The sequence below is a fragment of the Mus musculus genome, chromosome 4, assembly GCF_000001635.26.
Source record: "Mus musculus strain C57BL/6J chromosome 4, GRCm38.p6 C57BL/6J".
Classification (NCBI taxonomy): Eukaryota; Metazoa; Chordata; class Mammalia; order Rodentia; family Muridae; genus Mus; species Mus musculus.
Window position 1 is genome coordinate 123,281,514 of NC_000070.6, and position 26,218 is coordinate 123,307,731.

Sequence of the window (26,218 nt, forward strand, 5' to 3'; positions counted from 1 at the left end):
TTTTTTTTTTTTTTTTTTAAAAGACCGGTCTCACTATGTAGCCCTGGCTGGCTTGGAACTTGCAATATCCATTTGGTTGGTCACAAATACTCAGGGGGGATCGGTCTCCCAAGTGCTGAGACTAAAGGTGTGAGTCACTACACCTAGCAAGGCTTCTTTATTTAATATAGTCACCAGAAATTATTCTCAGAGGTAAGGAGGGACTCTTACTTGTATACCATGGTAACCATGGCAACCATGGCATCTGCTGGGGGGGGAGCTCTGATTAGCCATTTATTGGAATGAATTGATTGATTAAATACTTATATTTCCTCAATTGTTTGCTTCAACCAGTAGACGAGTATCTGTCTAGCTTTTGCTAATTTCTGGTTTGAGTGAATATAAGGATAGAAAAAAAAATGGTCCCTGGCACTTATGGAGTAAGGAAATACTGCTATAACTCCACATATTTAGTCTCATGAGATAACATGATCTTCAAATGGTCAGTGAAACCTTCATTTGGGTAAAAAGTCAATGATTACCCTTCATCATCTAAGCGTAAACTCTTAACTAGCGTTTACATAGTAACAAAAACATTGTTTCACATGCACAGATGCATTCTCTTTGTGTTGTGCCATGAGTCGCCACGAGATGCCTTGTAAGGACATCACTAGAGATAGCTCCCTTATACAAGAACCATGAGCCCAAATACACCTTTCTTCTCCTCTTCTCCTTTTGCACAAACTAAGCTGTAGGCGTGCCACCAGAACAAAACAGGAGCGGACAGTCACGTTTTGTTTTATAAAAGCTTTGGCAAGATTTGTTCATCTTTTCAAAAACAGTCTCATCACCTAAGATACCACCACCATTTCTAATGACCTCCAAAATCCAACCTCAAGGTTATATGTTCTTAAAACTTTCGTATGTCTTACGTATTCAGCTCAACCATGTATTGGGCCACCTAGTAGCTGTACTTTAGCATCCCTTTGTGTAGATTTGGGCATTTCATGGATGTTTTAAACATTATACCTGCGTGTGGGTCTTGGGGAGGACATGACTCAATCCATACACTGCAGAAAGAGAATCATACAGGTGCGTGCTGCTGGTCCTCCAAACGCAAGGGGACGCTGTGACACCTTGCGGGCGGCTCCAGGTCACTCTGGTGTGACTGCCCCGCCTTGGGCCCCCGGGGCAGAGTGGGCGGGCACGACTGCGCCCAGGTCTCGAGGCGCCCTTCGACCAGCAGCGCCCGGGGCGGGAGGGTATAAATGGAGCGGTGGCGGCTCCAGCCGCCTCTCTCCGCCCCGGGTCGCAGCCATCAGTGTTGCGTTTGGGCTCAGCACGCCTGAAGCAGAAAAAAGAAAAAGCTTAAAAAAAACACAAAAGCCTCAAAAACCTTAAAAAAAAAAAAAAGAAAAGAAAAGAAGAGGAAAAAAAAAAGCAAAAGGGAAAAAAAGAAGAAAAAGAACCAGACAGCGACTTGTGCTGGGAGCCCGTGGGGAAGTGACTTTCACAGCTTCCGGCCTGCCTGTCCGTCAGCGTCTGTCTGTCCGTCCGGTGGTGAGCCATCCCCCTCGGCCCGGCCCGCCCCTGCACGCCTCTGCGCCGCGTGGCAGCCCCGCGCCCCGGCTGGCCGCACCACGTGTCCGCACTGCCCTTCGCCGGCACCCGCAAAGATTTGGTTTCCCCCTTCCTGGGCTGCTGTAACTGTAAACCGCCGGGAGTCCGGGGCCTATATTTATCACGAAACGCGTGTTCCCAAGGCGGCCGTGAGCGCAGCATCTGATTGCCTCTTGAAAATTTTTTGCCCCCTTTACGAGGGGATTTCCTACTTTAATTTTTATTTTTTAAGCCTCAAGCCAGGACAGCTGGAGAGTACAAACTCCAGGAGCGGGCCATATTGTTTTTGAGAGCCTTTTGTCTTGGGGCTTTTGCAGTCCCGTGCAAGTCGTCCCGCACACGGGTCCCGGCTCGGAGCCTCCCTGCTCCAGCCTTCTCCGGCGTCGCTGGTGCCACCTGTGCGCTGCGGCGCGTGCCATAGCTCCTCGGAGCCCCTTTTGTCCTGCAGTAGGCCTTGTTAGAAGTCCTCCTGGCGGGGCTCGGGGTCGTGGGGGGTGGGGAGATGAACGCTGCAGCCAGCAGCTACCCCATGGCCTCCTTATACGTGGGCGATTTGCACTCGGACGTCACCGAAGCCATGCTGTATGAAAAGTTTAGCCCTGCGGGGCCTGTGCTGTCCATCCGGGTCTGTCGCGATATGATCACCCGGCGCTCTCTGGGTTATGCCTACGTCAACTTCCAGCAGCCAGCTGACGGTGAGTAGTAGCGGTGTGCACACATTCGGGAGATTCCTGGGGACCTTGGGAATCCTGAAGGCGGAGGCCAAACTGCCAGGACCGGGGAACATAACAGCATGTTGCCTGAGAAGCCTTGGGTGGAAGCAAAATGAGCCAGGCATGTGGTCATGACCCTGGCTTCAGTCTCCCACCACTTGCTAACCTGATGACCTTGGGCTACTGGGTGGGGGTGGGGTAGAGCAGGGGTTGGAACCCAAGGAGATTTGTGTAATTCGGGATCCGAATAAAGGGACTTGGGTATTCTAGTGTGTCTAGCCCCACTCAGGTAGAAGTGGGTCTGGCACTCAGTGCATTGAAATGACACCTGAAAGTGTAGGTTGCAAAACTGGGGGCTCTAACCTGAACTGACTGACTTGGGATGGCTTTAGGGCAGTGGAAAGCAAGGAGAGCAGTTTCATCCAGTTGCCTTGAGGGGAGTTGCTAGTGTCAAGCTGTTTCTACCAGGCTCTCTTTTGGGGACTTGCTCAACTGCATGGAGCTCGAAGGATGTAGAGGAGTGTACCCAGGAAGTCTAGGAAGGTGTCACATGGAATGTACTGGGCAGTTTTGCCTCACTTGTGCTGCCTCAAGTTGGGCTGCCAGGGAATGTTCTGCCATCCTGGTTGCACTGGAGGCTGCAGGCAAGCCACAAAATAAGCCCAGAAACGCAATCGGGGGCTGTAAACTACTCCACATTAAAAGGGACCAAGTGGAGCTGGGCAGTGGTGGCGCACACCTTTAATCCCAGCACTTGGGTGGCAGAGGCAGGCTGATTTCTGAGTTCAAGGCCAGCCTGGTCTACAGAGTGAGTTCCAGGACAGCCAGGGCTATACAGAGAAATCCTGGGGCAGGGGCAGGACACAAGGCCATTTTGTGGCAAAAAATCTCTAGGCCCCTACCTCTGTCCATGAGACAGAAGCTTACGGACTGCCCGGGTTGCAGCTGAGACCAGAGTTGGTCCAGTTGATGCCATGAAATACCTACTATTAAAGGGCTTGGAGCCTAGTTTTCTATTGGCCACAGGGATATGAGGGGGTTGTCATGGAGTCCCTTAGCTCTTCTGAACAGAAGTTGTGTCTTAGAGATAGCAGAATCCACTGGTCAGTGTGTCTGCCAACACATAGCTCTGTAAGACTTCTCCCTGCTATAAATAAGCACAGCCCGATTTGTCAAGCTAGGCTGACTCTGGTGCTGTCTGAAATAGATCATGAATTATGTTGGAATGGGCTCCTAATATGATGGGATAGTTAGTTTGCAACTATCTCCTGTAGCCACTACCTAGGCAAGCTCCTACCTGACTCTCCCTGATCTGCCTTGTCATCCCCTGCCTGGCCACAGCTTCTCCCCACACATACTTCAGGAAAAGGGGTGTAGATCCCCTTGGCTGATCGCACAGAGTTAATTTGTTAAGCAGCTTTAGGGCGCTTTTTTTTTCTCTTTGACAGTGCTAGGGTCTCAGGCACATTGGACCTATGATACTAGGCATATGCTAGTCTTTGTCCCTCTGAAGTAAGGGTGAAAAAGGCTCACCTGAGACAAGGACTCTTGAATGTAGCTCTGGCTGCCCTGGAGCTCACTGTGTGTGGACCAGCCCGCCCTCAGAGATCCACCTGCCTCTGCTTGTCATGTGACATGACTTTTCTAATGGAACATGCAACACAGGTCTACTCAGCACAGATGGGAGCCCAGGACAGACCAAAGTACAGATACCACCAAAGGTCCAACTTTATGAACTAATTAATGAGCTTTATTGGGGTTACTTACAGGGATATGGGTGAGGGGTTGCTTACAGACAGCTGCATCACCAAAGGCCACCCCTGCATAGACGATGACAGCTCACAAAGCTGGCAAGCTTGGAGCACAGGCCACTGAACAGAGTGGCCTTTCCAGGTGCTTCAGTTGTCTGCATCTTCCAGGAAACTGGCCCGATATGACAGCTTTTCTTGCTGGGATGGCCCTAGGGAATGTGCTCAGTTTCGGGAACTTCCTAAGGCTAATTTGAGTTTTTGCCTTCCTGCTTAATAAGGCGCTTTCTTCAGGATGGAATGTTTTAACTCCACAACACTGCTGGAATTTAGAGCCCCATGCCCAGCTGTCTGTTTAGTTTGACTATTTTGGCAGTCACCTCACCCAGGCTGACTTCTTTCTTGTGCTGTGGTTTTAGGCTTGTGTCACTGTGCCGTACCTTAGACCCCGTTTTAATCTTGTCATAGAGGGTGCTTAGGTCATTACTTCAGTGAAGTCACTGGTCACATAAGGAAAAGTGGGCATCTTTGCCACCAGTGAAGTGTACCATTGTGGCACCAATGTCTGGTGCTAGGTGGGCTTGTTTGGGCTGTCAAGGAGCGATCCAACCTCCTACTAGAAAAAAAGGGCATCTGAATTCTTAGGAGTCCATAGAATTAAACTTTTGGAAGGCCTAGGTACCTCAAGGCCGGTGATAAAGGTGTGACAGTTTATCCTTCCACTTTTTGTTTGGATAAAAATAGGCAAGGCGTGGTGGCAATGCCTCTAATCCCAGAACTCTGGCAGTAGCAGACTGTGTGAGTTCAAGGCCAACCTGATCTAAATATAGGTTCCAGGACAGTCAGGGCTATATAGAGAGACCCTGTCTAGAAAAATAACAATGAGAATAAAAAAAAAAACTGGGGTGGAATCTAGTTAGTCGGTGGGCCTCAGAGTCCCTTGAACATGAGCTTAGTCCATGGTGAGGATCTTGGTGTCCCGAGGCAGGCCATCTTCATACTTTTTTAAATTTGGGATTAGTAGTTCAGGAATCTTTCTGGCATGGCATCTGACAGTCCTCTTAGTTGATCAGCATTCCTAATTGATGTGTGTTCCTCTTTGACAGCTGAGAGGGCCTTGGACACCATGAACTTCGACGTGATGAAGGGAAAGCCGATCCGCATCATGTGGTCGCAGAGGGATCCCTCGTTGAGAAAATCTGGGGTGGGAAATGTCTTCATCAAGAACCTGGACAAATCCATAGACAACAAGGCACTGTATGACACTTTCTCTGCCTTTGGAAACATCTTGTCCTGTAAGGTAAGCCCCGGTGAAATGATGTTAGCAGGCTAGAGGAGAATTACTGCATCTTGAAAACAAGATAAATGTTGTACCTGGGTGTGGTGTTCTCTTGGCTGGTGAGATAGGGGCTATCTAGGGAGTTCCAGGCCAGCCTGGAGTATATGCAAGATAGTATCGAAGGGAGGGTGCCTTAGAATTTGAGACAATTGGATGTGATAACTTTTTAAATTTCTGGAAGCAGATTCTTTCTCTTTCAGTCCTGGGGATTGCACATGGCCTGATGCCAGTGTTCTACCACTGAGGGTGTTTTGGCTTGGCTTTGGTGTTTTTATTAGCATTTTGGTGACATGTAGTGGTTTCATAATGGTATTTCATGTATATATGTGCATATGTGTCTTAATATCATTTCTCCATTACCTTCTCTTAGCCTGCTCCCCATAATCCATCCCTAGTGACATTCTTGACTAGTGTCCTGCTCTGTGTGTGTGTGTGTGTGTGTGTGTGTGTGTGAGAGAGAGAGAGAGAGAGAGAGAGAGACCCAATGCATTTCATTGGGGTTGTTGTCTACAGATGCCTTCCCCATTGCTGTATAAAGCCTCTGGTGGGGTCCAGTGACCTTTACAAACCCAGCCCTCTACTTTTAAGACATCTCACCAAAGTGTCTAGTGAGGCCTTGAATTTGTGATTGTCCCGAGTCCCGTGAGTAGCTGTTATTGGCTCACCGGCTAAGCTGGATCCCACTCTGGGAATGGAGTCATCACAGAAGAACCTGCAGGAAATCTTAGCCCTGGCCCTGTAACCCACGGGGTTTTTTGGGGTTTTCAAGACAGGGTTTCTTTGTAGCCTTGGTTGTCCGAGAACCACCTCTGTAGATCGGGCTAGCCTACAACTCACACAGATGGCCTGCCTCTGCCTCCTGAGTGCTGTGGTTAAAGTGTGACACCATGCAGGTGACTTAGCCAAGCATATAACCAAGGCTGACTGAACTTCTCAGTTTGTGCTTCTAGCTCCCAAATGCTAAGATGACAGATGTGTGCCACCATCCCCAGCTTGTGGGGTTGAGCCCAGGGCTTACATTCCAGGCAAGCAGTCTGCCAGATGAACCCCAGATATTTGTAAGGTGTTCTGTGTGCTTCATGTTACCTTCCTTTGGATGCTTGAACAGTTTTCATTTGGGGACTGGGGAGGTGGGGACAGAAGCCCATTGTTTCCAGGAAGTGATCTGTACTCTGTAACCTTTATATGGTGGTTGCTTATATATTCAGCTCTTGAGACTTAATTTCTCTCTCTCTCTCTCTCTCTCTCTCTCTCTCTCTCTCTCTCTCTCTCTCTCTCTCTCTGTGTGTGTGTGTGTGTGTGTGTGTGTGTGTGTGTAAAACTTCTGAGCACCTTGGTTTGTACCCAGATCTTTCCTGGGTTTGGTTTTCCTCCTGTTTTCTATGCTGATTGAACCCATAGCCTTGTTAAGTGCTTATGTATGGACCACAGGGAATGAACTTGGGGCTGTAGGCTTGGAGGCAAACACGTTTACTCATTGAACCATCTACCTCCCTCCCCTAACACCCCTTCCACCTTTAAGCAGGATCTTATACTCTAGGCTGGCCTCATGTCACATGAGCATCAAGCTGTTGCCTATCCCAAGGGCTGGTGTTACAAGCTTGCCACCACAGTCTGCCAGATTTTTTTTAAATTATTTTAAATAGATAAAAGAACATTTAAAACAAAATAAAACCCTGGGCTGGGCAGGAAGGAAATCTGGGCAGGAAGGTAAAGTTTGCTACATAGGAAAGGATCTGAGTTTGATCCCTCAAACCCATGTTAAGAACTGGCCATGGGGCCATGTGTGCATGGCACCAGTGTTGGGGAGGTAGTAACAGGAGGATTTCTGGGGCTTGGATGTCAGCCTGATGGAGAAACCCTGCATCCAGAAAACCACCTGTGGCTCACCTTGCTGGCCTAGAAACGTAAAGTGGGATAAGAAGCAGGCTAATGGTAGCAGCCTTGGAAGGCGGGGTACGTGGTGGTGAGTGCTGTGAGGTGTTCGGTCCCAGCTGGTACACCTGGCCAGTGACACCCAGGTGCACTCTGCCTTTCCTTCAACAGGTGGTCTGTGATGAGAACGGCTCTAAGGGCTATGCTTTTGTTCACTTCGAGACCCAAGAGGCCGCCGACAAGGCCATCGAGAAGATGAATGGCATGCTTCTCAATGACCGTAAAGTGTGAGTGTCCCAGTCTGGAGCAACAACCATCGCATGAGCCAGCCATGGCCCCACCTCGGTATTAACTGGCACACACAAGGCGGCTACTGGTTCTCTCGGCCCAAGTGTGGCCTGCTCCTACCTCTCCACTCCAGGGCTGGTGAGTCTCCCTGCCCGAGCCACGGCAGCCCTTTTGACTTGCCACAGTCGGCTCCCTGCCCGAGCCATGGCCTGCCTGCTGCCTCTCCCTTAAGGCATTCATCTGTGGGTTTTGTGAGCATCGGCAAGTGGGGCTGGCTAGGAGAGCGCTCTGAGCCCACTCTGAGCAGGGGTCTTGGCCAGCGGCAGAGTGGAGAGGCCCTGGGCTGACCAGGAGCTGGATATTGGCTACACAAACTCAGCTTTCTTTCCTTTGACTCATTGCTGCCCGTGGGGCTCTTGCTAGTTTTTGGCACCAAATTGTCCTCTAGTTCTTTTCCTCCGAACTGCAACAACATTTCACTGTCATCCATTTAATTGGCCTACGATGAAGTCCACCTCTTTCTGGGGACACTGCATGACGGTCTTGTCACTGCTGTGGGGTTGGGGGCAGAGCCATGTGGGAAAAGGCATTTTGCATTTTGGCTATTACAGGCAACAATCATTTCTGTTCTCTGGGGTGTAGAATAGACAAGACTGTGTTTTATGTCTGTGTCGGGTGTGCGGAAATAATTTCCTGTTAAGGTTACCAAGTGGTAGAGCGGGAGGGCAGAGGTCACCCGATTGCAGCTGCCTCACTGCTGGGCTAACCACTGTTAACAGTTTGGCTTGTGTCCTTCCAGAGGTTTTCTATGCATTTACATAGATGCACAGAAATGAACCGTTTTAAAAACATGGTCGTCAGGTTTCATCACGAAGGCAGTGTGATGTGGTAGGAGTGGCCCTGGTCGGAACCAGGAGCCCTGGGACTGGTCCTTGCAGGACAGCCCCTGCCTCTTCCTTTTTTTCTGCTGGGGACTTGGGGCATCTGAGCTTGTTCTCGTGGTGGACGGGGTCCTCGTGCGTTTTAACCTCTCCTGTCAGCCTTTAATCTGCATTCCTTTGGGCCCCCGGAAATCGTGTTCTGTTCCTCCTGAGTAACCGCCGCTATCCGTGGTTTCTCGTAGGTTCGTGGGTAGATTCAAGTCTCGCAAAGAGCGGGAAGCGGAGCTTGGAGCCAAGGCCAAGGAATTCACCAATGTTTATATCAAAAACTTTGGAGAAGAGGTGGATGATGGGAATCTGAAAGAGCTCTTCAGCCAGTTTGGTAAGTTGAGGTCTGAAGCCCACCTGTCCACTCTTGTCTGACCATCGTCCACTCAAGATAATAGTCTGTTCTACTTAAGAAACAAGGGCAGGGGCTGGTGAGATGGCTCAGTGGGTAAGAGCACCCGACTGCTCTTCCGAAGGTCCAAAGTTCAAATCCCAGCAACCACATGGTGGCTCACAACCATCCGTAAGGAGATCTGACGCCCTCTTCTGGAGTGTCTGAAGACAGCTACAGTGTACTTACATATAATAAATAAATAAATCTTTAAAAAAAAAAAAAAAAAAGAAACAAGGGCAAATGTAGAGTGGTGGATATTGAGTCCAGGCCTTTTTTCTCTTGGCTTCATCTTAGCCTTTTCCTTTTTGTAAGGTTACCCCAGAAACTTGGTTGGATTTTTTGACCAGATGCAGTACCTGTTTCTGCCTCAGACCCATCTGGGGAGGTTTTTCTCCAGCTGAGTTAGTAACAAGAAGCCATCTTGAGCTGTGGTCGATGAGGCGTCACTAACTGTTCTGTTCTTTGGTGATAGGTAAGACCCTAAGTGTCAAGGTGATGAGAGACTCCAGTGGGAAGTCCAAAGGCTTTGGCTTTGTAAGTTACGAGAAACACGAGGATGCCAATAAGGTGAGTGTACTGTGAGGGTTGGGAAGAGCCTGTGGGCTCTACCCATTGCATGGGAGAGCAGCTAGAGTGGTGGGTAGTGGAGTGGAGTGGTGGGTGTGCAGCATCAGCACTAATGCTGGGCCACAGTTAATGTATCTGCAAACTCGTGTCACCTCGGATACTGTTGGACGATTGGGACAGATGGTTGTTCCATTCTTGGATAGGGAAACTGAATCCTATTGACTAGGTAGGGCAGTGTGCTGGACCCTTACCCTACTTACAGAGGGACCTGAAACATTGAGCATTGCCAGATCATCAGGCCCTTGCCTATAAAATTTATGCAAATACTGGGTTTTGGGGGCCACCACTACCCCCATCCCACCACCCCAAGCGCCCTCTGCACTAAATCTTTCCCAGGCCTGCTGCTTGGTGCCGGTCTGGGGACAGACAGTGCTATACTACAGCAGAGGAAATCCAGACGGGTCGTTTCCATCTGCCCTGGGGCCTGTCTCTACAACTCTGCCACACTCCCTGAGAATGGAGACAATTTTGAAGATGCTGAAGCTAGGGGTGGGAACTAAGAGCAGAAGATGTGTCTGGGCCAGTAACTCCGATGCTAACTCCACTTCCCACGGGAGTGTAGCAGGCTTCAGAGGTCCGACAACGCTGATTATCAGTCCAGCGGGGAAAATGGTTTTTTTCTTGGTGTTCTGGACTCTGCTCCAGAAGACGACCATGTCTCTCTGCATTATACATGTCTTCATTAAAGATGTATATTTTCTCTCTAGGCTGTGGAAGAAATGAATGGAAAGGAAATGAGCGGGAAAGCCATATTTGTAGGCCGTGCACAGAAAAAGGTAGAAAGGCAGGCTGAGCTGAAGCGGAAGTTTGAGCAGCTCAAGCAGGAGAGGATTAGCCGGTACCAGGTGAGGTGGGCTGCTGATTTGAGGGTGTTGATGTGGAATGTTTGACGTGCCTGTGGTATCTTAGGCTTCTGTGGGGGCTGGGCAACCATATTTACCCCCACCCCCGCCTCCACAAAGGTCAGGTTTAAAGGTTGTCACCTACCAAATCATTACAGAGCGGGGGGAGCAGGGACAGTGATGCTCTTTGTGTGAGTACATTCTCCTAAACTGATCCCCCTTCGGAGTAACAACTAAAGAACCCCGTGGGGTGAGTGGCTGGTCCAGCACTTACAGGAAAGGTGTCTGCATCCATCCCTCTGATTGCTCGAGGGCAGGAGTTGCTGATCTTGGTCGGCTTATATCAGAATCCAGCAGAGTTTTTTGTTCTGTTCTGAGACTGAGTTTTACTATTAAGTCAGGGTGGCCTGAAGGAAATCACTGTATCTTAGGCTGACCTGGAACTCTCAGCAGCCCTCCTTCCCTCCAAACAGGAGTGGGGGCCCCAACTCTGGAGCTTCAGGTTTTTTGGTTTTGTATTTTTTAAGATTTACTTACCTATTATATGTAAGTACACTGTGGCTGTCTTCAGACACACACCAGACCAGAAGAGGGAACCAGATCTCGTTACAGATGATTAGACTCAGGAGCTTCAGAAGAGCAGTCAGCGCCCTTCACTGCTGAGCCATCTCTCCAGCTTCTGGTTTTGTGGTTTTAAGTTAGGGTCTTGCTCTGTAGCCTAGGCTGGCCTCAAACACTATTCCCCTGCCTGAGTACAGGGGTTACAGGCAAGAGTTTTTGTTTGATTGGTTTTGGTTTTCCCAGACAGGGTTTCTCAGTGTAGCACTAGCTGGCCTGGAAATCACCTGCCTCTGCCTCCCGAGTGCTGGGATTAAAGGTGTGCACCAAGCACTGCCTGGCTACAGGCAAGACTTTGAACTTGACAGGTGCCTAAGTATGTTGTTCTTGGGAAGTGACTGTGTATAGAGATGTAGTTAACAGTGATCCTCTCTCCAGGGGGTGAATCTCTACATTAAGAACTTGGATGACACCATTGATGATGAGAAATTGAGGAGAGAGTTTTCTCCCTTTGGATCAATCACCAGCGCGAAGGTAAGAGCGTGTGCCAGCGTGGGTTTGGAAACAATTTTCTGTTGTTGGGTTAATGGTGTTAATTGTGTTGGTGGTCTAGAGAGTACCGTGTTCTAGCATATTCCTCATGCTCTGGAGAAGTAGGTTTGTAATATGCTATCTACTTGCACAACTGGAGCTTGGGCCAGTATCCCAATCCCCCAAGCGCCCTCTGCACTAAATCTTTCCCAGGCCTGCTGCCCGGTGCCGGTCTGGGGACAGACAGTGCTATACTACAGCAGAGGAAATCCAGACGGGTCGTTTCCATCCGCCCTGGGGCCTGTCTCTACAACTCTGCCACACTTCCTCTCTTGAGAATGAAGACTTTTTAAAGATTTAGTGGGCCTTTGACAGGAAAGTTTGGCTGGGCAGCCATGGTTCTGTGGGCATAGTCTACAGTAGGTCCTTGGCACTTAGGGGCTGTGACAGGCTGGTGTCTAGAAGTAGTGGGTTATGAGCTGACAGAATTCACTGATTGGTAGAGGCACACACGAGGCCTTTAGGTAGTAAGAAAGGCAGTTGGGTGGCGAGGGAGGGTTTGATGGTCTTCTGTGTAAGGTGTTGCCATTTGTATTGGTGTGGGCTTTTTGTTGGTTGTCTTTCATACAGGGTCTCACTTTTGTAGCCCTGACTATTTTAGAGCTCACCATGTAAACCAGGCTGGCCCAAAACTTGCCTGTCTCTGCCTCCTGGATGCTAGCAAGAAAGTGTGTGCCACCATGCCCTGCTATGGATGTTTTAAATGATCACTTTTGGAGTGCTGGCAAAAAGAACCCAGAACGGCTGTGGAGGTGACAGACAGCCCTGGCAAAAAAAACTTCTGGTTCCTCTTGCTGTCACCCACTTGACTGGCCCTGTTGGCATATTCCCCTGCAAAGCCCTATTAACAAAGTCCAGGTGACATTTTCAAGCCGATGGCAGGGCACTGTTCCATGGGTAAAAAACACTTAACCTGGTAACACACTGACCTTGGCGAGCTAAAGGGGCAGACATACAAGACACAGGAGAACAGTAAATAAGCCTTCAGTAAAGGGAAAGACGTTAAAGGCTGGCTCTGCAGAGGACCACAAGCACAGACCGCTGTGATATATTCAGGGTTGTCTAATAGAATGTGGGAACCAGGGCTGGAGAGATGGCTCAGTGGATAAGAGCACCCTACTGCTCTTCCGAAGGTCAGGAGTTCAAATCCCAGCAACCACATGGTGGCTCACAACCATCTGTAATGAGATCTGACGCCCTCTTCTGGACAGCTACAGTGTACTTACATATAATAAATAAATAAATCTTAAAAAAAAAAAAAGAATGTGGGAACCAAGGCTCAGGGGGCTAGGAAGACTATAGTTATGATTAGAATAGGGTTTTCTGTCCTCCAGGTAACTGCCTCCCAATGACATCCCAGTCATTGACTTGGAAAAAAAGCTACAAACCTCTATTATTCATTTTTATGTGTGTTTTGTAGCTGGTCTAGAGTGGAGCCTCCTGCCTCGGCTCCCTGAGTGCTGACCTAGCCCAGTGGGCTTTTGTTGGCTTTTTGCTTCAGTTCTCAGTGCCTGTGCCTTCCTCACCACAAACCTCGCGGCTGATCTTTTTTTAGGTGATGCTAGAAGATGGGAGAAGCAAAGGGTTTGGCTTTGTCTGTTTCTCCTCTCCTGAAGAGGCGACCAAAGCTGTCACCGAGATGAATGGACGCATTGTGGGCTCCAAGCCTCTGTACGTCGCCCTGGCCCAGAGGAAGGAAGAGCGGAAGGCTCATCTGACCAACCAGTACATGCAGCGTGTGGCGGGGATGAGAGCACTCCCTGCCAGTGCCATCTTAAATCAGTTCCAGCCTGCAGCTGGTGGCTATTTTGTGCCTGCAGTTCCGCAGGTGGGTCTGCTATGTGATTGTGGCAGCTGAGTAGAGGCATTTCGGGGACTAGTGTTCAAGAAGGATGGAGTTAATTAAACTGAGGGAAGATAAGACTCGGGTGTGGGTTCAGGTTCCTAAGATTTGGGTGCTGTTGTTCCCCCTACAGGCTCAGGGAAGACCCCCATATTACACGCCTAACCAGTTAGCACAGATGAGGCCTAATCCACGCTGGCAGCAAGGCGGGAGACCTCAAGGTAGGTAGCACAAAGCGGTGTGTGCCTGTCCAGAGTCTGATCCACCGGCTACCCCCACCCCCGCGGCCGGCTCCTGGTCCATCCTGGCTTGTCTGTGATGAGCGGCCCTTGTCTCTTCTAGGCTTCCAAGGAATGCCAAGTGCCCTGCGGCAGTCTGGGCCTCGTCCAGCTCTTCGACATCTGGCTCCAACTGGTAATGCTCCGGCCTCTCGTGGCCTTCCTACTACTGCTCAGAGAGTCGGTGAGCAATCTGGCCTGTAGGAGCATGGCCGGGGATGGGGGGGGGGAAATCCAGATGACTAGCTCTACACTGGCTTGGTCAGTCTGGGACTTTTCCTAAGTCCTTAGCTGTGTGCTTAGTAGGTTCTTCATTCAGGAGCAGTGACTGATGTGGTGTGCTGGTCGCTTTGAACATTGTTTCGCTCATCAGTGTCATGTATGTGAAAGGTCAATCGGAAACATCTGGATAGATAGGCCGACAACTTGCTGTTGAGGGCGGGGGACAAAATCTTTGCAGTGTGTCATTCTAAATGTGCAAAGCCTTCTCTATGGTGCCCTTTGACCCTGTGAGGGGACATGTGTGAGATCGTGTGTTGGAATTCTTCCATGGGACGTGGCCAGTTGGGCATCTGCTGCCAACACTGATGTGTGTTTGCTGGTCTGTTGTAGGGTCTGAGTGCCCGGACCGCTTGGCTATGGACTTTGGTGGGGCTGGTGCCGCCCAGCAAGGGCTGACTGACAGCTGCCAGTCTGGAGGTGGTATTGGATGCACACAGAAGGGGGAAAGCTGGGATTTGACGGGCCCTTGCCCAGGCTGACATGCCTTAATGACCCTGTTCTCTCCACAAGGCGTCCCTACAGCCGTGCCAAACCTTGCACCTCGGGCCGCAGTTGCTGCCGCCGCTCCCAGGGCTGTGGCTCCATACAAGTACGCCTCCAGTGTCCGCAGCCCACACCCTGCCATCCAGCCGCTGCAGGTGAGGCGCGCCAGAGCTGTGAACTGTGAAGGCATCTGTCCTATTTCTGCTCGGTTTTAAAGATGCCTTGTTTTGATTCCTCTTAACAGGTGTTAACTGCCTGCTGTGCTGATTCAGGCACTGACCCTGAGAGCAACAGGCTTGAAAGCCGCCTGATTGGTAGCAGTTCAGAAATATCAGGAAGCAGCGGCTGCTTCTCCTCTGTCTGGGCCTCTGGGTTACCCTCACACCCAGTGACCTAGTTAGTTGATCCTTTGGTTGTTTTGCAGGCAGTTGGTAATCTCTAACGTGTCTTAAGACTCAGCTTCAGGGCTAGGGACTGGCTCAGTTGGCTCAAGCTCAGACTTGGATCCCCAGAACCCGTATCAAAAGGGCTGGGGAAGTGGGCAGTGGCTACAGTGCAGTGTCTGTAAGCACACATGTCAGAGCCGGCACTGTGGGCTCAGAGATAGAGCCTTGGATTTACAGGCTAGCCAGTGGAGCCTGAAGTGTTAGAGGAAGGACACTACCTACCGTCTCTGGGCTACACCTGTGCACGTGCCACATGCACACACATACAGTACAGAAAGGCTGGGCAGTGTGGAACATCTTTAATATCAGTATTGGGGGTCCCTTGAGTCATGCTCTCTGGCCAGCCTCGCCCACTGGGCAGATTCCAGACCAGGGACTTTTACTCTGTTAAGAAAGATTAGTGGGGTGATGCGTGGGGAACAAGCCCCAAGGTTGACCTCCCCTACATAGTCAGATATACACAAGCACCCAAAAGAAAGCTTCACACAGTGTTTGGAGCTTATGTAGCCTTAGCTGTGGGCCAAAGCACAAGCAGTTGTTTCAGAACATGGAGCTGTTTGCTTGACTGGGCCTTGCCCAGGCTGCTTCAGCATAAGCTGCCTTGTGAATCATTGCTTGTCTTTCTCTACATTCTCTCAAGCCAGGATTTTTCTTAGAAGCGGGTACTACTTCACCTGTAAGGGCTCTCACAACACCACTGTTGATTATTAGTGATCCTCTAGTAACTGCTAATCTATTAAAAACACCTGCACCAAGCCACAGTCCTGTAGAAAAGTTAAATTTAGCCAGGATATTTGGCATATCATAGACTCCTGGTGCTGGGGTGGTAGACAAGGTTAGGAGTTGAAGGTCAGCACTTCGATACCTACTGAGTTCAAGGCCACCCTAGGTTAGTTAGGAGAAAAAAAACACAGAAAACTGAAATGGAGCTAATGAGGCGTGTTTACTCACCGTGGCTCCTGGCGCCACACATACTGAAAATAACGTAAGGGAAAGATTGAAGAGAGGGCTGCATGTACAGACATCTGTGAACTGGCACGTGCTTGTAGTCCTAGCCCTTGCTTGGCACAGGAATCAAGAATTCAAGGCCGGCCAAGACTACATGAAAAGCACACATTATGTCTCCTGTGGCCTTGTTTTTACCGCAGGGCCTTGCATTGTGAAGCAGGTTTGCTTGGTCAGGACCTTTTGGCTTCCCCTTTCCATGCACAGTAGTTTTAGGCTGCATAGCGTTCTATCCTCACCTTGTTCCCCAGAGACAGGACTGCGGCTGCCTCCTTTTTCACATGGTCTCCTTAGTACTAACCCTACTGCCTATGCTGGTTCACAGGCCCCCCAGCCTGCAGTCCACGTCCAGGGTCAGGAGCCCCTGACTGCCTCCATGCTTGCTGCAGCGCCCCCCCAGGAGCAGAAGCAGATGCTGGGTAAGTTCGCCTGCTTGCAGAAGAGAGCCCGGATGCCAGTGCTCACTGGGCTTAGGCGCTGTGGTGACCGCAACCGTTCCGCCCATAGGGGAGCGTCTGTTCCCGCTTATCCAAACAATGCATTCAAACCTGGCTGGGAAAATCACCGGGATGCTGCTGGAAATCGACAACTCTGAGCTGCTGCACATGCTGGAGTCCCCCGAGTCCCTCCGCTCCAAGGTAGATGAAGCGGTGGCAGTCCTGCAGGCTCACCATGCCAAGAAAGAAGCTGCCCAGAAGGTGGGCACTGTTGCTGCTGCTACCTCTTAGACAAGAAAAAAAGTATGTTGACAGTTCGTGTTTTCTGCCCCCTTTGGTTTTTCAGATAGGGCCTTACCATATGTTCCAGGCTGTTGGGGGTGAGGGGGTATATATATAATAAAACAGGATCTGCAATCCCAGCTGCCCATGTGGGCCAGGGACCTTTCTAGCTTGGCCTGAGGTTGTGTCCACTGCCTAGCTGTGAGTGCAGTGTGCAGAGAGGGGTGTTGGTATTTATTACAGTCTTGTTGAAGAGATCACTGTAGTGATGTCTGAGCTGTGGCCCCTGCAAGGTTTAGGAGAGAGTGAACTGGGACTCTTGATAGGGGAAAGGAGAAGGCGATGAGTTGCAGCCGGCTGGGAGCAGCTGGTGCTGACGAGCAGAGAGGTCTCTTTAACAAACAGGCTTGCTTATTTGTGTTGGCACTTCTCTTTTCTAGGAGTCGAAAGCCAAATAACCCCTCATGGCATCCAGCTAAGGTCTGAAGACATCCTAGTTTGTCTGTGGACCTCCACACCAAGAACCAAGTTGCAAATTCAATAGGTCATTTTGTATCAGAAGGTCAATTATGAAGCACCTATAAGTTTTTCAATTATAAGAATATATTCTCTGGGTTCTGTTGTGACCCAGATGATAACTTTTTTTTTTCTATTATGGGTTCTGGTTTTTTTTTTCCCTCATCCCAGAAATTGGTTTTGATGTACCCAAGACTTAAGTTTCTCAAATAAAGGAAATAAAATCTCCATAAATATGGCTGAATTTGATGCCAGTTTTATGTTACAATCTTGGGCTTTTGCTAGAACTGTTGGGCTCTGCATATATTAAATAAATTTACTTTCCCTTTTGGTTTTTTGAGACAGGGTTTCTCTGTGTAGCCTTGGCTGTCCTGGAACTACTCATTCTGTAGACCAGGCTGGCCTCGAACTCAGAAATCTGCCTGCCTCTGCCTCCCAAGTGCTGGGATTAAAGGCGTGCTCCACCACGCCCGGCTACTTTTCTTTATTTTTAGGATGTAATTGGGCTAGCAAGCATGTGGTAATTTAAATGGGTTGGGGTGGAGCTTGCCTGGCATGTACCAAGCCCCTGGGCTCCTGGCCAGCATCTGTGATCCCAGCTGGAGTCAGAATGACCAGGAATTACAGGGCAGTAATGCCCAGTGAGTTTGGAGCCAACCCAACCCAAGCATGAAAAGAGTGAACTGTGAATTGAGTTGTCCTAGAATGCGCTCTGCATACCATGGCAGAATCTTTATACTTGAATGTAGAATGCTAACACCAGGAAAGTCCAGGATCTGTGGGGTCGCTGCAAACCCTAGGGACAGGGTAGGATTTGCTAGCCCATTGGCCAAAGCCTCCGTCCTCTTCACTGGAGTAAAGTTCGGTTGCCTCCTGCTTACGTCAGCGTGCAGTTGGCCAGTTTCTGCAGCAAGGCTTCTGCTCTGGGGAAATGCTCAGGAGTCCCATGATATCAGAGTCCCAAGTGCTGGCCACGGTCAGCTGCCTTCCTATCTTCCAGCCAAGCCTGCCTTAGGGCTATGGGTAGTTTCCCATAAGAATTGGTCTCCTTTTAAGTAACAGGTCCAAAAGCCCAAACTGTAAGGTTTTGGGGGTTTTTAAAAAGTGTCCATGTAGCCAGGCATGGTGGCACAAGCCTTTAAATCCCAGCACTCGGGAGGCAGAGGCAGGCAGATTTCTGAGTTCAAGGCCAGCCTGGTCTACAAAGTGAGTTGCAGGACAGCCAGAGCTATATAGAGAAACCCTGTCTCGGAAAAAAGTGTCCATGTGGATACTCTTGGGTCCAAAGACTGCAGGAGCTGGAATTAGAGGCAATTGAGGATTCTGACTCTGATCTCTGGAGAAACAATCTGCTCCTGAGTTTCTAGCCAGTCTTAATATTTCTGGACACATTGAGGCTTAAAACCATCTTAACTCCAGGGGTTCTCAGACCTCTGCCCCTCCTTGGGCACCTTCACTTGTGAACGTACACAGCTACAGTTATATCTTAAAGATGGGGGTTGATAGAGGAAAATCACCTGATCTTTGACCTCTGTCACTCAGAGACCACACAAGTGATCGGTAGGCTACAGGCTTGGCAGGGATGTGGCGGGTGGGGGTGCTTTTAAAAGGTTATCAGAAGGGGCTGGCGAGATGGCTCACTGACTGCTCTTCAGAAGGTCCTGAGCTCAAATCCCAGCAGCCACGTGGTGGCTCACAACCATCTGTAATGAGATCTGACGCCCTCTTCTGGTGCATCTGAAGTCAGCTACAGTGTACTTATGTATAATAAATCTTTGGGCTGGAGTGAGCAGGGACTGAGCAAGCAGGTTTGACCAGAGCAAGCAGAGGTCCTAAAAATTCAATTCCCAACCACCACATGAAGGCTCATAGCTATCTGTACAGCTGCTGTGTACTCAACATAAAATCTTTTTTTAAAAAAAGGTCATCAGAGGTTTGGTTGCATTTCTGCAAAGTAGGTTTTACTGAGCAAAAAGATTGCAGTGTTGTAGGACTGTCCTCTTGGAGCCTGCAGGGGAGGCTGTTTCTTCCCCAGCTTCTAAGGCTTATGTCATTTGCATGTGGCCCCTTAGTCTTTAAACCTGGCAGTGGGCAGGTGAGTCTCCCTGAGCCTGCCTGAGTTTGGTTGTGTTCAGTTTGCCCCAGCTCTGCATTTGGGTACTGTGCAGTACTGTACAGTGCAGTTGAGTCACTGTGACTCCCGGAAGCTTAGGACTGAGATCTGTCTTCGGGCCTTGTAGCAGCTGGTCTAACTACTGAGTTTCCCCCAGAGAACACTCGAATACTCTGACCCAGTGTTTCCTCTTGTCTCTGATCAGCATTTTCTTGCTTTGCTGACATTCAACTCTTAGGCATATAATTTCCTTCCTATACCTATGGGTAATCGGGCTTTTTGGATACACGTTTGTGTAGCTAGTACATGTACATAAGGGAATAAGATTATTTTCCACTCAGCACCAGTCGAAAGGAAACAGTAAATGCCCCATTTACTCTTAAATTCTTAAATTTAAGAATTTTAAATTTTTTACCGGATGCTTAATGACTCTTACACAAAACAGAGGAATGTAAACACAAAGACTGGCCGGAACTGGGCAATAAAACAACTGAGACAAAGTCAGCTCTATCTAAGGTCAGCTGTAGTCTTAGAAGCCAGGTGTGAGGTCTTTACACTCCTAGGGCAAGGGCTTCCACACCCAAGTCATGGTTCTAGTTAGGGAGTTCCGTTCTAGCTAACCATCTCATGAATAATGCAATACTCTAAAGCCACAGCCCAATCTACTTCCTAAACCATTGTAAATTCCTGTATATGACTTGGCTTTTATTCTAAGTGATAGTGTAGTACCAGAGGCTATTCTGAATGTCACTGAACAGGCAACATTCTTCCTGAATTCCAAGCCCATGCTCAGCTCAAGGACTTTCTAGGACGTTGGAACACTGGTGAAGGCTTAGCTATGTCAGAATTCAATCTTAAAAGGCACTTATAATAAGATAATACTAAAAGAGAGCACGTGGATCCATACACCAGACTAACTCGGGAATAGGGTATGAGTATATGGGTTAATAAGAACGCCAAAACTCCAGGAGGTGAGCTTCCGTGAAACTCTTTGCCTCATGAGCGCTTCCAGGCCTCACAGCCTGTCAAGCTGACTTGACCAGAGTGCGTCCCTTGAGGCAGTACATGGAGTGGACTCAGAAATATCTGCTGTCACTTGGTAGGGCAAAGTTATCAGGCTTCATTTTTGAGATTATTTTTCCCCCTCACAGGGTCTCACTGTTGTAACCTGAAACTTAAGATTCTCCTGCCTTAGCCGGGGGCGTGTGCCTTTAATTCCAGCACTCGGGAGGCAGAGGCAGGCGGATTTCTGAGTTTGAGGCCAGCCTGGTCTACAGAGTGAGTTCCAGGACAGCCAGGACTACACAGAGAAACCCTGTCGGAAAAAAAAAAAGAAAAAAAAAAAAAAGTGATTCTCCTGCCTCAGCCTGTCTGATGCTGAGATCACAAGGCCTACATCATTATGCTTGCCTTTCAGTCTTGTTATTAATAATAGTGAGAGCGTCTCATCCGGTAGCCGTGGCTGTATGGAACTTGTGATCCATAGGAAAGCCTGACCCTGACCCGGAAGGCGCTGCCTCCTGAGTGCTGGGATTAAAGGTGTGTGACACTGCCCATCTTATTTATTTACTTATTGTTGGTTTTTCAAGACAGGATTTCTCCGTGTAGCCTTGGCTGTCTCAGAACTCACTTTGTAGATCAGGCTGGCCTCGAACTCACAGATCCTGAGTACTAAGATTAAAAGCACTTGCTACCACTTTTTTTCTTTTTTTAAATAAAGACTACCTTCCACCTACTGTAAAACCAGGCTAGAGAGCTGACTCGGTGGTTAAGAGCACTCGTTGCATCAGAGGGCATGGATTTGATTCCCATCACCCACATGGTGGCTCACACATTCTGTCATTTCACTTCTAGGGTATCTAATACCTTCTGACCTCTGTGGGCACCAATAACACAAGTGGTAGGTAGACATACATGCAGGCAAAACAAAAACACCTGTCCGCACACTAAAGATTGAAAACCACGCCAGGAATTCTACAGTGAAATTGCTTCTGCTTCTCACCCCCTCCAGCTCATGGTAGGCCTGCCTGGTTTCTTTATGCTTTTCATCACTGGAATAAAGTCCAGGACAGGAGCGACTCAGGAGGAAGGGATCTCTGTTTCTCACCGCAGGGAAGGCATGCTCATGGTGCAGGAGCACCCGATAGGCAGAACCAGGGGCAGGCGTCACCTTCAAAGGCGACTCAGTATGGCGGAGTCCTCATAACCTAAAGATTCCCCCCACAACCATGCAAACCGTATTAACCGATCCTGGCAAATCCTTAGGTTTGGTTTTGTTCTTTTCAGATACAGATATTCTTTTTGAACTTTTGTTCTTTCGTGTAGCGGCTTCTGGAATTCAGTCAGCATCAGGTCTTGGCTTCCTTGCCCTTTCCTAGTCCATGGGTAGACTGACTATCACCGATTCACCCAGGGCCCTGTGCATGGCCTTGCAGGCAGTGGCTGTTCTAACAACGCACATTTAGAGGTATATTTAGCCAGAACTCCCCCGAGAAGCTCCTGATACCAGCTGGACATAGGATTCTAGCTGTCACCCAGTGAGTTTATCAGGCTTCCTTACAGGGCATAGGTGATGCATTACTGACATGAGGTGGCCTCAGACAGCTGCAAGAGAGAACATAACAAGAATGGATGGTTTCCCCACAGCCATAGAGGTGGAGTGTCCCCCTCCCCTCTGATAACCACTTTTCCCAAGCTCCCCAACTCCTGAGACCCTGAGTCCACAAGCCACATGCAATTAGGGCAGAATTGCATACAAATGGTGTGTGTGTGTGTGTGTGTGTGTGTGTGTGTGTGTGTGAGAGAGAGAGAGAGAGAGAGAGAGTTAATCTTCATGAGGGTGGCCTTGAAATGATCTTCCAAGTCCGCTCCAGATTGAAGGTGATTGACTCTTGCAGCTGATTTGATAATAAATCAGAGGGAGGTCATAACACATCCTACAGCAGTCTTCAGGGTAAATTCCTAGAATTAGAATTACTGGATCAAATTACTGCAAAGACACAGGCTATAGTGGTCCATGCTTTTAATCCCAGCATCTAGAGGAAGAGGCAGGTGGATCTCATTTTGAGACCAGTTTGGTCTACATAGTGAGTTCCAAGTCAGCCAGGGATACATAGACCCTATCTCAAACAAAAAGATTTATTTTTAGTTATCTGTGCTGTGTGTATACATGTTAGTGAGTGTGGGTGCCGAGGAGGCCAGAAGAGGGCGTCCGCGCCTCTGGAGCTGGGGTTACATGCTATAACTTTACTCTGCTTTTGGTACTCACTGTGTAGATTAATTGGTCCCAAACTAGCAGGAATCCTCCTGCCCCAGCCTCTCAAGTATTTTAGGTATATGTGGTGGTTTGAACAGGTTTGACCCCCAAAGACTCATGTATTTGAATGCCCATGGGGAGTGGCACTATTAGGAGCCATGGCCTTGTTAGAGTAGGTATGGCCTTGGAGGAAGTGTGTCACTGTGGGGGAGGGCTTTGCAGTCTCCTATGCTCAAGCTCTGCCCAGTGTAGAGTCCAGTGTCTCCTCCAGCACCACATCTGCCTGCATGCTGCCATGCTTCCAGCCATGATGATAATGGATCTATAAGCCAGTCCCAAAGAATTGTTTTCCTTTTTATGAGCTGCCTTGGTCATGGTGTCTCTTCACAGTAATAAAACCCTACCTACGGCAGTGTGCCACCACCATCTTTAAAGCATTTAAAACTTTTTATTTTATTTGATACTGTGTGTGTGTGTGTGTGTGTGTGTTTGTGTGTGTAAGCAAGTGAGTGCAGATGCCTCCACAGGCCAGTGGTATCCAATCCCAGCACCACTGGGGTTACAGGTGGTTCTGAGCCATCTGATATGGGTACTGAGAATCAAACTCAATCCTCAGCAAGAACGTTATATGCTCTTACCTGCTGACCCATCTCTCCAGCCCCTTTCCAGCTTAACAGTTTAGTGCCCATGTTGGAGCTGGGCACTAAAGCCACCAGGCATGCTGTATACACAGATGCACCACCAACGGAGCTAAATGTTTAATCCTAGATCCTGTGTGTCTTTGTGTATTAAATATTGTGTGATATCTGAGGCATACAGATATTTCTCTTGGTTTATCAGGCTGTAGTTTTTATTTTACTTTGTTTATAATGTACTTTTGCTGTGTAAAGACTTGTTTTTAGGGACTGGAGAGATGGCTCAGTGGTTAAGAGCACTGTCTGCTCTTCCAGAGGTCCTGAGTTCAATTCCCAGCAACTACATGGTGGCTCACAACCATCTGTAATGGGGATCCAATGCCCTCTTCTGGTGTGTCTGAAGACAGCAACAGTGTAATCACATACATAAATAAGTAGATAAATCTTTTTTTAAAAAAAGTTTTATTACATTAAAAACAGGATTTTTAAAAGTTTTTTTTTAATATTTTATTTATTTTATGTGTATGAGTACATCATAGTGGTTGCTGGGAACTGAACTCTGGACCTCCAGAAGAGCAGCCAGTGCTCTTAACTGCTGAGTCATCTCTCCAGCCCAATAAAACTTTTTTTTTTGATTTGGTTGTTTTGAGATAGGGTTTCTCTGTGTAGCCTGACTATCCTAGAATTCACTCTGTAGATCAGGCTGGCCTCAAACTCAGAGATCTGTCTGCCTCTGCCTCTCAAGTGCTGAGATTAAAGTTGTGAGCTACCACCAGCTTGTAATTAAATTTTGTTATCATTTTTTAAGACCTACTGTGTATCTCTGGATGTAGACTAGGATGGCCTTGAACTCACAGAGATCTGTCTGCAAAGTGCTGAGATTAAGGGTATCGCCCCCTAGCTATTGTTTTTGTTTGTTTGTTTGTTTGTTTGTTTGAGACATGATTTTATATAGCCCAGGCTGGTTGGAAACTCACTCTGAAACAGAGAATAACCTTGAACTCCTGATTATCCCACCTCTATCTCCTAATTTCTGGGGCTATAATTATCTGCCTCCATTCCTGGTTTTGTTTTTTGGTTGACTGGTTTATTTATTTATTTGTTTGTTTGTTTTGGTTTTCGAGACAGGGTTTCTCTGTGTAGCCCTGGCTGTCCTGGAACTCACTCTGTAGACCAGACTGGCCTCGAACTCAGAAATCCACTGGCTGGTTGACTGGTTTTTAAGGCAAGGTCAAGCTTTGTAGTTAGGCCAGATTATGATATACTTGCAGTTTTCCAAGTAGCCTCTAGATGGCAGTACTACTCTGCTGAGAGCCTCTGTCCTGTCCCATAACTTCTACGTTGTCCCACTTCTATGTTGAACTTGTCTCTCAGTGAGTCTTCCATCTGATGGCGCTATGCTTTCCTGCACTTGTCCAGCTGTCTGTCTGCCTGTGGTGTTCAGTGGCTCCTACACAGGCCCTTTAGACGTCTCAGATCAAAGCCACCCCAGTCCTCCTCCATACTTCCTTCCCACTTCCTGTTTAGTAGACACTACCTCCTAGCCAGCCAGCATGCTGCCCAGGGTCCTGGGGCTCTTTCTTGGCATTCATCTGGGCCCAGCTGGCTCTCCACCCTCCCACCCTTACCACACAATCCTCCAAGGTACTCTTTCTGTCTCCAATTAGAGCAGAATTGCATACAAGTGTGTGTGTGTGTGTGTGTGTGTGTGTGTGTGTGATGTGTCATGATGCCTATGTGGAGGTCAGAGCACAACTCTGGAGTTGGTTCTTTCCTGTCACCTTTATATGGGTGCCAGCATAGTACTCAGGTCGCCAGGCTTGTTCAGCAAGTGTTTTTATCCTCTGGGCCATCTGGCCAGACTTCCACATCTTAAATTCACTTTCTTTTGGTTGTTGAGACAGTCTTATGTAGCACAGGCTGGTTTCAAACTCACTATGTAGCTGAGAATGGTCTCATAGTCTGACCCCCCCCCCCCCGCCCCCAGCTTCCTGAGCCAGAGAAGGACGGCTGGTGTCTTGGGCGGCGTCTCTCACTGAACTGGAAGCTCAACGTTTCAGCCAGGCTGCCTGGGCAGCAATCTCTTGGAGCTGCCCATCTCCCCGTCCCCCAGTGCTGAGGCTACAGGCATGGGTGCTGGGCACTCAAACTCCAGTCCTCATGCTTGCGGTGAGAAAACCGCAGGCTCTCTACAATCATCACTGGGGCCACTCGTTCCCACTAGGTTATGAGTTCCCCCAGGGGTGGGACCTCGACAGGAGTTCTCATTACCACACAGCTAGTATTTTGCTAAATAAATGAGAAGAGAAGCCAGTGTTAAAAGATCAAAAGAACCCTCATTAACCTGGTTCACCCGTGAGGAAGGACCAGCTACCACATCTATGAGGCTAATGCACCCCAGAGGCTGAGCCAACCTTCAGCTGCTGTAGACAGTTTGCACTGACACACTTCAAGGGCTGGGAGCAGAGTGCAGGGAGCCCATGTTCGTTTCCCCCAAGCCCCTCGAAGGCCAACTTGGCCCAGGCACCCGTGGCTTCCAGTTCTTCCCGGCTTGGGAAAAGCAGGCCGGCTTGATGGTGGGCGCAGGTGTTTGGAACAGTCTGAAGTCTTGTAGCAGATGGAGGACGCCCGCCGCCTGCCCCTGCCCTAGCTGGAATCCTTGTGCAGGCTCTGGAGAAGGCATTCTGTAGTCAGGTTCCAGGTGGGAGGGGAGAGTCCCTGAGTCAGCTTTTCCTGTGTTCCTTCTCTGTCACCCCTGACCTCACTGCTCTACCTGCAAAGGCCCAGAGCGGCAAGAATAAGAAGCAGAAGCAGATGGTCGTCGCTGCCTGGAGGGAGGACAGTGGAGGAGGCTGTGCTCTCTCTGTTCACCTCTGCTTTTGACCCTGAGAATTCAGGAGGAGGAGGAGGTAGCTTTACCGTACCAGTGTAAAGCAAGCTCATATGGTCTGAACCCAACCCGGGAGTTGTGACGCACACCTTTAATCCCAGCACTTGGGAGGCAGAGGCAGGCAGATTTCTGAGTTCGAGGCCAGCCTGGCCTACAAAGTGAGTTCCAGGACAGCCAGGGCTACACAGAGAAACCCTGTCTCGAAAAAAAAAAAAAAAATAGCCTGAACCCTTCAGCTTGTTCAAAAAC

At 48.9% G+C, this 26,218-nt stretch overlaps 1 protein-coding gene and 2 non-coding genes across 14 annotated transcripts; all 3 read left to right on the forward strand.

Annotated features, from left to right (window-relative positions):
• Nucleotides 1-789: 789 nt before the first annotated feature.
• Pabpc4 (poly(A) binding protein, cytoplasmic 4) lies at nt 790-17,412 on the forward strand. 12 transcript variants are annotated; one of them, XM_030253446.1, is made up of 15 exons: nt 790-2,294; nt 5,167-5,360; nt 7,446-7,700; nt 8,686-8,825; nt 9,358-9,452; nt 10,220-10,357; nt 11,351-11,446; nt 13,059-13,331; nt 13,480-13,567; nt 13,689-13,808; nt 14,237-14,323; nt 14,417-14,544; nt 16,166-16,259; nt 16,348-16,538; nt 17,000-17,319. In XM_030253446.1, exons 5-15 carry the CDS (start codon nt 9,381-9,383, stop codon nt 17,015-17,017), a joined length of 1,305 nt encoding a protein of 434 aa, XP_030109306.1. In that variant the 5' UTR covers nt 790-2,294; nt 5,167-5,360; nt 7,446-7,700; nt 8,686-8,825; nt 9,358-9,380; the 3' UTR covers nt 17,018-17,319. The 12 variants fall into 12 exon arrangements, with proteins under 12 accessions (XP_030109306.1, XP_006503087.1, XP_006503083.1 ...); XM_006503024.3 differs by having other exon boundaries at nt 13,689-13,760; nt 16,348-16,580; XM_006503020.3 differs by having other exon boundaries at nt 7,446-7,561.
• Gm25788 lies at nt 9,831-9,961 on the forward strand. Its single transcript, XR_003955483.1, has one exon. It is a non-coding gene; the product is annotated as a small nucleolar RNA SNORA55 (small nucleolar RNA).
• Gm22154 lies at nt 11,639-11,769 on the forward strand. The gene has a single exon (XR_003955484.1). It is a non-coding gene; the product is annotated as a small nucleolar RNA SNORA55 (small nucleolar RNA).
• Nucleotides 17,413-26,218: the final 8,806 nt, after the last annotated feature.

What these genes read in the sequence shown, in the direction of transcription:
- Pabpc4 (NM_130881.3), top strand. Translation starts at nt 2,102, where the DNA reads ATGAACGCTGCAGCCAGCAGCTACCCCATGGCCTCCTTATACGTGGGC. An exon ending in AGAGGATTAGCCGGTACCAG is followed by an intron (nt 10,358 to 11,350) that starts GTGAGGTGGGCT and finishes TCCTCTCTCCAG; the next exon opens with GGGGTGAATCTCTACATTAA. An exon ending in TACTACTGCTCAGAGAGTCG is followed by an intron (nt 13,809 to 14,236) that starts GTGAGCAATCTG and finishes GGTCTGTTGTAG; the next exon opens with GGTCTGAGTGCCCGGACCGC.